General features: G+C 31.8%; 1 protein-coding gene across 1 annotated transcript; it reads left to right on the top strand.

Annotated features, from left to right (window-relative positions):
* The first annotated feature begins 5,001 nt into the window (after positions 1-5,001).
* Positions 5,002-10,320, top strand: LOC147807674 (uncharacterized). The gene is made up of 2 exons (XM_087166747.1): positions 5,002-5,119; positions 5,240-10,320. Exons 1-2 carry the CDS (start codon positions 5,002-5,004, stop codon positions 10,318-10,320), a joined length of 5,199 nt encoding a protein of 1,732 aa, XP_087022873.1.
* Positions 10,321-11,422: the final 1,102 nt, after the last annotated feature.

The raw sequence follows: 11,422 nt of genomic DNA, 5'->3' as shown, positions 1-11,422 counted from the left end.
TAAATACTTAACTAATTAACCTTTCAATCTGACACTAGGTCAAAATTTGACCTTTGACCTTATATGTTTTATGATACGTGTCCCGAAAAAAATTACAGAAACATTTTTCTGTTTTGCTTTTACATTCTTCTGCTCGTGTATCGAATTGCAACATGGGAAAGAAAGTTTCGAAAATTTATCAAAAGGATACTGTACACTTAAACAGCTAAGGAAGAGAAATGCAAATTTATTTATTTTTTGTTTGGGGAGAGGAAGGATTTAGGTTTTTTAAAACTATTGTAACAAATCAAGAGATTTGTTACAAATTAGTCACTACTTGACACGGATTTTACATGATCAGCACTATATTTAGTTATTAGATAAGCCTAGCTGATAAACTAATAAGAAAACAGCATTCTTTTTTAACTTCTTATTCTTTTTTTTATCTATTGTTAATTTACTTCTCAAAATGTTTTAGCTGAAATTTTGATAATTAAAATCCAAAGCAGAAAAATGAGAGGAAAACAAGTTTATTCAGAATTCCTCCTCTTTCAGCTAATATAAAAAAGAAAATTTAAAAAAATTATACTTCTTAGTTATTGTCGGTTCTAAAACTTTCAAAAGCTTCGCAACAAATACGTTTAATGTAGTACAACTAGTTCAAAAACATGATTTTGGGCAACATTTTTGAAATTGATTTTATTATAAATATATAATCCCTGTACTCTTAGCTTTCTAAAAATACTTTACTTTTGTTTGTACTCTAATTATTTACAAAGTTATAGCAGTTTTTGTGCAGGGTGATAACAGTAGATAGACTTAATGGTTTTGAGTCTTTAAATGCTTTTATCTCAAAATCAGAATTTTTTCTTCTTCACATTTTATACCATCTCACGATATCTCATGCTGTCTTTATAATAATTGTTTATAATTTTTCATGAGTGTTTATGATAATAGTCATGAGTGTTTGTGATTATGTTTATAATTTTAAACAACAGATTAAGAGAAAAGTAGAATTTCATTTTTCATGCATGTTTTTTCGCAAAGAAACGTGCAGAAAATTTTAAAAAGTCGTTCTTTTTTTTTTTTACTACATTGATCCCTAACTCAGTAGTACATACAGTTTATTTTGAGATAACATAGTTGATAGCCTTTTAAATAAAATTCTTAGAGAATTTTTTGTTTTAGCTGATAGGATTTTTTTGACAGTGTTATGCAAAATAATGCATTATTTTAATATAGAAATGGCCATTTTTGAAAAAAAATATATAAATTATTTTTCTAGTTATTATAAGTTTTTACATATAATAAAACAAATAAATTAGTTTTTTAAAAATTTTACATTAATATTTAAAAAAAAAACAGCTGTCGAAACTAGTTGGACACCTTAAAGATGTTTTAAAAGTCAAATCATTTAAGTTAAATAGTTTTGTCAAACAAAAGTCAGTTGTTTAAAGAATCCTGTTTAAGAAAAAGAAGTTAATTTACTATAGAAGGAGAAAGGAAAAAGCCTTGTAAAAAATAAACTAATACTTTGCATAGATAACGAAGGAAACTAGTTTAAATTATCATATGTAGTAACAACTGAAGCAGATGTATGAGTTTTAAATGAAAACATCCTGTATCTTTTATTCTTACGTTTCCTGGTAGAGTTATTAAGTAGTTACTATTTTTCGTACAATTATATCCAATAAGAAAAATGGTATTAGAAAGAAAGATTTCAATTTCGAACTAATGAATTAAAGATTTCCTCTGCAGTTATTTTCTTCTGTCATATGAATTTTCACTGTTTTAAATATTTTCACAGAAGCCTTAGATGGAAGTAGACAAAACAACAAATTTTGAAAATTAATCTACAAACTTCGATAAGTTGGGGTTATATTTACTGAAAGTTATCTGCACAAAGGTAAAATCACAATCCTAACTTTAATCAAACTAATAATGCTATAGTTTCATATGAACTCCGAAGTCTGTTTAAGATAGCTATAATTAAAATAGCTAATTATTTTTAGACCAATATTTCTATTGGAATCGATGAACTTGAGTTGAAAAATAATATGCCAACAGAAACTAATTAATTTTTATAAAATACTTTTTATAAAATACTTTTTATAAAAGAAGTGTGATTAACATAATATATAACTAATTCATATATTGTACAATGCACAAAAAAACGGAATGACGCATTGAATAACTTTTCTTTAAGCTATTTTTTTAAAGCATTTGTTCGAATTCTTAATAAATGAACATGAAATTATTTATAATAAATGAAAATTCATTTTAGTCTGTTGTTGGCTAGTTTTAAGAATACAAAGACAACTTCTGCTCTACTGTACATTCCAGTTTTTGAAAGCTTGTTTGTAACCATTATGCAGCTTCTTTTAATATTATATTCTTCTTATGAATAAATAAATAAAAAGAAAATAATTTCAAGGCTTCTGTACTGTAATATTAAGAATTTTATATCACTGTTTGAAATCAATTTTTTTAAAATTTATATCTTAAGGAACAAAATAAATGGTGAGAGTTTACATACTATTATTTTTTTTAAAAGAAGAATTTGTTAAAAATCATTAATAAGAAAAATAAGTATTAAAAAATAAAAAAAGAAACTTAACAACTTCGAATCTGTTGTTCTTTATTGTGAGCATATATAGTCAAACTTTGTTCTACATTCACACTATATCTAGAAACTAAAGAATAATTTTGAAAAATTAAACCTTTTTTTATAATTGTACTAGAGGGCTGTTTCTTTTGCTTACCAACCCTATGCTTGCTACCATTGTTTTTTCTTTCTTTTCTAAATGATAAACAGATTGTTACATCTACATTAAAACAATTTGAACTGTAAGATATCAAAATGTTTTCTTGTATTAACACAGCTTTGCCACCACTGTTTTAGTTCCCCCGATTCTTTTAGAAAAAAATTAAATCTTAATCATTCTGCTCGGTTACCATTCCAATTTTCTTTATCCAAATTCCTTTTAATTTTTGGTTACATTTAAAACTCTTAAAATATTTTATTTATTATTAGATTATTTAGCAGTGGTGCGATAAGTTAATTCACAATAATGTTTTACTATTTTGTTGTCATTATTTTAATTGCATATGTTGATTGGACACAATTCTTTGCGAAGCTTTCAGCAAAAGTGAAAATAACTTATCTATTGTTTAACCCTTTCGAACGAACCTTATGGGATATATATGAAGCTTATGGGACATTATGGCATACATATGACCCAAGGAGGCCGTTTGGCTAAATAAATCCCATTTTTAACATTAGGTTTGCACATAATAGTCTTCTGAACTTCGTCTTTTCCATTTGGACTGTTGGTGGCACTTGTAAAACTGTCATGGTGGCATAACTTTGAAGAAATCCCACGCTTGTGAAGATTTCTACATCATTTCGCGAGAAAAATAACCAAAATAGAGCTAGGAATAAGTGAGTGTGGTATTATTTATATCCTTTTACGTTATTTTGAATCAAATTTTAAAGGTTTTGAAAGTTTATCACCTGGAATCAATCAAAACAACCTTATCCTTACTTGGGATGTATATGTCCCAATATTTTTATTTTCCTCAGGTCATAAGTCACTCAAAAAGACTAATGGGACATCAGCATCCCAGGACTTAACTACAAGAAATGAGTCCATTGATCTAAAAAAAAACTTATTTGTAATATTATTAATAGTAAAAAGAACACTGTGCTGCTCAAATAAGAAGTTCCTCTAAAATAATTAGAAGTCAGTCGTGCAAGGGTTGAACGGCTAATAAGATGTAGTTTTATGCCGTACTATTACTTTAAAATAATCAAACACTGCTTCTGTTTTAAGATTTTAATGTGGAATAATGTTCAAAATCAAATATGAAATAATAGCAGAGATTCCCGAGAAAGAATTAGAAATGAATATTACTATTAAATACCTCTAAATTAGTGACAAAGAAATATTTTGCAGGTAAACATTACTTTTGTAACTAATATTAATTTTATGCTAATGACAACCTATGAGATATGGATTTTCGTGTGAGGAAATTAAATCATTTCATGTGATTCTTTGGCCTATAAGAGTGCAGCAAAAACTATGGAAAATAGTGCCGCAAAAATTTGACTTCTTACCAAATACAAAAATCGCTGCTTTTACATAAAATTGTTAAAACACATTTCAAAAATATAATGAGTCTTTGTTTTTGCTTAACATAGTTAAATTATAGGAGAAAACTGAATTATTATACATAAAAATATAGTCAGTAATGTAAAGACAGGAAAAGGGTTTTCATGGGCGAATTTCGATATACTCGAATTGTAAATTGGATGTAACATTCTCGAATTGTAAATTGGATGTAATTCAGTGTTAAATTTCCACTGAATTTCATTTAAATATTTCTTGCTTAGAGATAAAGGAAGAAGTTTGTTTTTTTTCATTGAGATTTAAAGTATTTTTTCCATTTAGTTATTGCGTTTGTTAAAATTACTACATTTGTTTCCTAAATCAAGGTTTTGTCTCTTATACAGTATATCATAGGTGATGTGTAATTTTCTTGGGTTTGCAGTTTGAATAGATGGTCAGCTTTTGGATTTCCAAAACTTAAATCAGTCATGTAAATCCTAAGGAAAAGAACCGCAGCAGAAACTTCTTCTGCTTCACATCTATTGTTAACTTAAAATGTTTAAGATTTTAAGTCATTAGCGTATGTATATTTGACCGAAGCGCCACCTTTAATTTTCTTCAGATTTATTTGTTTTAATATTTCACTTTAGGTTGCGTGGCAACCAGAGATAGTTTTTGTTGTTGTTCTTTTTTGTTGTAATTTAGAATTATAATTTTCAGAATCCGTTTTTGATGCTAAATTATTTGTTATTAAAAGATTAAAGCTTTATAATTGTTGTCATTCATCTGTAGAACTTGTAGTTCATTTGATTGATTTTATTTAAAAGGCGTCCGCATTATTTATTTTCATTTATTAGCGACATTTTGTGGCGTCCGCGACAGGACGGTTGATACGCTATTTCTGATTTGAAAAATGTTTTTAGCATCAAAAGGATTTAAAAAGGAAGATCTTATTATTGTTGCCCAAGAAATTGGCGAAGTATTACCTCAAAAAGCTACTGTAGCGGATCTGAAAACGATCATTTTGAAAAGTAAAGAATATTTAGCTGATCCAGATTTTGTAACAAGTGTATTGGTAGCTACTGTCAATGATCGACGACAAAAGGAGGAATATGAAGAAAAAGAGAGACAAAGAGAATATGAAGAAAAAGAGAGACAAAGAGAATATGAAGAAACAGAGAAACAAAGAGAATATGAAGAGAAACAAAGAGAATATGAAGAGAGAGAAAGTATAAGAAAACATGAACTGGAGTTGGCGAGAATTCAAGCTACATCGCAAAGAACCGGTGAGTCTCCGCCAAATATTATTAGTGCCAGTGCCAGAAAGCAGTTCAATTTGCCAAAATTAGAACTTAGGCAATTTAGTGGAGATTTAAAAGATTGGCTACCATTTTGGGGACAATTTGAACAAATTAATAATGATACAGATATTGCCCCTGAAAACAAATTTCAATACCTGATTCAGGCTACAACTGTTGGATCTAGAGCTAGAGAAGTTGTAGAAAGCTTTCCTCCAACAGCTGCAAACTATACCAAAGCAGTAGACAGCCTTAAAGCCCGATTTGGCAAGGATGACCTTTTGGTCGAAGTTTATGTTAGGGAATTGTTGAAGCTCATAGTTTCCGTTCAAAAGCATGAAAAGATATCTATGACGTCCCTTTATGACAAACTAGAGTCATATCTTAGAGCTTTAGAAACGTTAGGTGTTACGACCGAGAAATGCGCTTCAATACTATTCCCTATGGTAGAATCTTGTTTCCAAGAAGAGTTTCTAAAAGCCTGGAACCGAAGTTCTTCCCGCGTTGCTTCAGTTGACGCCAAAGAGCGATTAACGAACATTATGGCTTTTCTGAAGGCAGAAACGGAAGGTGAAGAAAGAATTAATTTGGCCATGTCAGGTTTTGGCTTGGGATCTGATGAAAAACGCCTACCCTTTAAAAAGAAAGCAAGAGATTTGCCAACAAAAAGATTTTCAACAGCGGCAAATCTATTGACTACAGATGTAAAAGATTTGAAGAAAGTGTGTGTGTTTTGTTCAGGGAAACATAAAAGTTCAGATTGCTTTTCCGCTCGAAATATGACTTTAGCTGAAAGAGAGAACATAGTAAGAGAAAGTCAATGTTGTTTTGCCTGTTTAATGCAAGGACATCCAGTTCGTAAGTGCAAAGCTTTTATAAAATGTGTCATATGCGGTAAAAGACATGTGGTACTAATGTGTGAATCTTTAGCTGCAAAAAATCGTGAACCCGATAAATCCGGGCAGAAAAGTGAAAGTTCTGAAATAAACATGTCCAACATCACGTACGGTCCGAAAGTGTTCCTTCAAACTATGAAACTAAAGCTGATATCTGATAGAAAAGAAATTGTGGTGAGAGCAGTTTTAGATTCTGGATCACAAAGAACATATATTTTAAAAAATTTGGCTGAAACGATGAAATATGTTCCCTTGAGAAAAGAAACTCTCATACACTCTTTGTTTGGTGGTCATAAATCAGATAAATTTGAACACACGTGTTATAGAATTAGATTAAGGAATCCAGAGAATAACTTGACTTGTAACATGGAAGCTTTGGATCAAGCATCTATTTGTGATACTATAACACCTGTTAGCTTTGGACCCTGGTTAAAAGAGCTTGAAGAAATGAATATAAAGTTGTCAGACGTCGGAAATGAGTCACAACCAGTTCAAATTCTGCTTGGAGCTGACGTAATAGGAAAACTTATGACAGGAAAACGAAGAGTTTTGGCAAGTGGATTAGTAGCAATAGAGACACTATTGGGATGGACTTTAACAGGGAAAGCACCTGAAAATGATTTACCGTCAAGCAACGCAATGTTGGTTACTTCACTTTTAGTAAAAGAAATGGATATTTCTGAGATGTGGAGATTAGATTCTTTAGGAATAAAAGATCCTTCAGAACAAAAATCTAGAGAGGAACTGCAAGAAGCCTCAATGGAACATTTCTTAAATACAGTGAAAGTTGAAGGAGATGGCCGTTTTATAGTTAGTCTGCCATGGCTTGATGGGCATTTGCCTTTGCCAGATAATTATGATTTGGCGTTAAAGAGATTGCAAATGACAACACGCAAGTTGAAAACCGACAAATTGTATGATGCCTATGGAGAAGTGTTCAAGGACTGGGAGAAAGAGGAAATAATTGAAGAGGTTCCAAAAGAAGACATGGAGATACCTTGTCATTACTTACCTCATCGACCTGTGATAAAGGAGAGCAGCACAACTAAAATCAGGCCCGTGTTCAATGCTTCTTCTAAGAGAAAAGGAGTTCCTAGTTTAAATGATTGTGTAGAAAAAGGGTTAAATTTGATAGAAGTAATTCCCTCAATGATAAATAAATTTCGGAGATATCAATTTGGCGTAACAGCTGATATACGTAAGGCTTTTTTGCAAATAAGTCTTTATGAAAATGATAGAAATTTCTTGCGATTCTTATGGTATGGAGAAGATGGACAGCTGAAACATTTTCGTCATCGAAGAGTTGTGTTTGGTGTTTCTTGTAGTCCGTTTTTGCTAGGAGCCACTATTCAATACCATTTGAATAATAAACTAGAAGAAGCAATGGGAGGGAATGAAAAATATCCTAAGGAGATTATACAGGAACTAATATGCAGTTTTTATGTAGATAATTGCCTCACAAGCGTGAAAACTGAATCAGAGCTGAAACAATTTATAGAAGTTGCTACTAATATTATGGCTGAAAGACAATTTGATTTACGAGGGTGGGAGTCTACTAACCCATCAGAACCTAATTCTAGTGAGACCAATATTCTGGGAATGAAGTGGAATAGACAAAGTGATACTCTGTTAATTAATATTCCTGATATGAAAGACACAAAACTTGAAAAAATCACCAAAAGAAGCATTCTAGCTGCCTCACACAGAGTTTTTGATCCTATGGGGATAACTAGCCCGGTATCGCTACGACCAAAATTATGGTTACAAAATTTGTGGAAAGCTAAAATTGGTTGGGACGATGAAGTTGACACAAAAACACGAGAAGATTTTACAAAGTGGCTAAGTCAGCTTGAATATCTGAAGCACATAGAAATCCCAAGGTGGTTACATTGTGACAAAGGTTACGAACGCATTTCATTACATTTCTTTTGTGATGCCAGTAAATTTGCGTATTCCACAGTAGTTTTCCTGAGAATAGAAGATGAAAGCAATGTTCAAGTTCACCTGATTCAGAGCAAAGCAAGAATTGCACCTAGCGGGAAAAAGGAAACAACGATTGCTCGACTTGAACTTCTTGGTGCCACAATTGCAGCTCGTCTATCGGTTGAAATAGTAAAACAGTTTCAGACGGACAAAGTTCATTTCTGGACAGACTCAACAACTGTATTAGCTTGGCTTAAAAGAGAAGACACATGGGGTGTATTTGTGGAAAATCGAGTTCAAGAAATCAGGAAATTGACTCCAGTAAAAGCATGGAGGCATTTGCCCGGATCTATGAATCCCGCAGACTTACCAAGTAGAGGTTGCTCTGCTCAACAACTTGGCAATTCGAAGTGGTGGGAGGGCCCCAGCTGGCTACATCTTTCCCACACACAATGGCCTGCAGCAGCTGACGAAATTTCCGTTAATGAAGAGGAAGTAAATTTGGAAAAAAGAAAAGAAAGAAAACAAGTAGTTATTTCCATGGTAAATATTGAAGTAACGGAAATATGGTGTAATTACTTTTCAACATATAGCAGAAATGTAAGAGTAGTAGCTTGGATCCTACGTTTTGTCCACAACGTTTCACATCAGGATAAGTTGAAGGGAAATTTAATCTGTGAGGAGTTAACAAAGGCAGAAAGTGAGATTTTTAAGTCAATGCAAACAACGCATTTCCAAGATGATAAATTTCTCGCCAAAATACAAGCTTTTCGAGATAAAAGTGATATTCTGAGAGTAAAGACCAAACTGGTACATAGTGATGAGAATGAGAATTTCAAATGTCCAATCCTTTTACCTGCTAACAGTGTTGTGTTAGAATTAATCCGTGAAGAGCATATAAAAGCGATGCATGCAGGTCGTTCCATCTTACTCTCAAGACTCAGAGAGCGATACTGGATTCTTAAAGCTAAAAAGTTAGTAAATAAAGTTATTTCCAAGTGTGTGATTTGTAAGCGTCATCAAGCTAAACCAGTAGAAGTTCCGTTTGCGCCCCTTCCAAGAGAAAGAGTTACTCAGACAAAAGTTTTCCAAGTGTCTGGTGTGGACTATGCCGGTCCTCTGTATCTAAAATCGAATGAAAAAGCTTGGATCGTTTTGTTTACCTGTGCTGTGTACCGAGCAGTTCACTTTGAATTAGTACCGTCACTTACTACAGATGCTTTCATTCAAGCATTCAGACGATTTATCGCAAGAAGAGGTAGAATATCGGTCATTTACTCGGATAATGGAAAGAACTTTGTAGGAGCAAACAATTATTTAAAGAATTTAGATTGGGATAAGATTGCTGTGTACTCAACAGCTCAGAAAATAATTTGGAAATTTATTCCACCCACAGCAGCATGGTGGGGTGGATGGTGGGAGCGGATAGTTGGAATGCTTAAGACTCTTCTGCGTCGTGTGTTAGGTAAATCTGTTGTAGATTATGAAGAACTAACTACAATTTTATGTGACTGTGAATCGGTTATAAATAGCAGACCATTGACCTACATTCACGATAATCCATCTGAATTAGTGCCTTTAACTCCGGCAACATTTATATACGGGGAAGGTAGCAACAGCAACGAAACTCCCGATCTAGACCTTGTGAATCGAACCTCTATGTTGAAACGTGTGAAATTTTTGCAAAAATTACGTGAAGATCTCAAACAAAGATTTAGAAATGAATATCTTGCTCAGCTAGTGCACAAGGGAATAAGAAGGAATGATGTAATAAACATCGGTGATATTGTTTTAATAGGACAAGATAATGCTCGACGCATAGATTGGCCTCTTGGAATTGTCTTGGAGCTTTATCCTGGAAAGGACAGTATTCCTAGAGTAGCCAGATTAAGAACCTCTCAAGGCGAAAGGATCCGACCTTTCCAGAGACTTTATCCTTTAGAGTTATCAGCAAAGAACGATATGGATGTTCTGGAAAAGTCTTCAAAGAAACTTAACTTGGAAGTTGATAATATTCCTAAGTCCGTTGATGTGCCTGATAATTTGGAAGTGTATTCTCCTATCAAAGGCAGATTGGGAAGAATCATAAAAATTCCACAACGTTTGGATTTATGAACTTTTTGTTATTTACATAATGATTGAATATTTTTTATTAGTTTCATATAAAGGTGACCAATATACATGAGTTAGTTTGTATTTTAAAGAAATGCTAACTGTTTGTTCCAAAGTGCTATTTATAATATCACTTTGCAAGGTGGGAGTATGTTTAAGATTTTAAGTCATTAGCGTATGTATATTTGACCGAAGCGCCACCTTTAATTTTCTTCAGATTTATTTGTTTTAATATTTCACTTTAGGTTGCGTGGCAACCAGAGATAGTTTTTGTTGTTGTTCTTTTTTGTTGTAATTTAGAATTATAATTTTCAGAATCCGTTTTTGATGCTAAATTATTTGTTATTAAAAGATTAAAGTTTTATAATTGTTGTCATTCATCTGTAGAACTTGTAGTTCATTTGATTGATTTTATTTAAAAGGCGTCCGCATTATTTATTTTCATTTATTAGCGACATAAAATATAAAAAAAATGAAACTCATATAAACCCGGTTTCCCGGTATAAGACCATATAAAACGATACAGATAAATCAAAAAGTTTCAAATCCTGAAAGATTGTTTTCAAAATATCAAAATGCTAAATAAATTATTGCAGAATTATTTCCCCACTGCGTAATTCTAGGTTTACTTGAACTCACTTTCACTATTAAATTTTAAATTACTAATGCATAGCTGCCAACTCCACTGGATTTTCCAGTAGACTACAGGAATTTACCTGTTTCTCTTGATTTACTGGTTTAATAAAAATTCTGCTAGTTTTTGTACATTTTAGAAAACTCCCTAAAATTGAATAAGTTCCTAAAAAATCCCTATTAAAATATCATATTTGGACAGATTATTGCGTGCTTGAATATTTAAATGCATATTACTAATACGTAATGAAGCGAGTCTCATTTATAGAAATCAATTTAAAACTTTCTTTGTTCTAAAATGTTCAGTTTATTTTTATTCAGAGCTCCCTTTTTAAATTTATTAAAAATCTTTTAGCCATCTTTGATGAATAAAAAGCTTACTACTATTCACAATTATTAGTAATAATAATAATTAACATTTCAAGTTCATTTAATGTCAAGCATAACTGGAAAAAAATTGTAGTTTTTATAT

Source organism: Parasteatoda tepidariorum, chromosome 6 (genome assembly GCF_982258835.1).
Source record: "Parasteatoda tepidariorum strain Cologne lab strain chromosome 6, Ptep-v5.0, whole genome shotgun sequence".
Taxonomy (NCBI): domain Eukaryota; kingdom Metazoa; phylum Arthropoda; class Arachnida; order Araneae; family Theridiidae; genus Parasteatoda; species Parasteatoda tepidariorum.
This window is presented reverse-complemented; position numbering and strand designations above follow the sequence as displayed.

Excerpts from the sequence above, each read along its gene's own strand:
- LOC147807674 (XM_087166747.1), top strand. The coding sequence starts at position 5,002 with ATGTTTTTAGCATCAAAAGGATTTAAAAAGGAAGATCTTATTATTGTT. Across the intron at positions 5,120-5,239 it reads GAAAACGATCATTTTGAAAA|AGAGACAAAGAGAATATGAA; the intron begins GTAAAGAATATT and ends ATGAAGAAAAAG.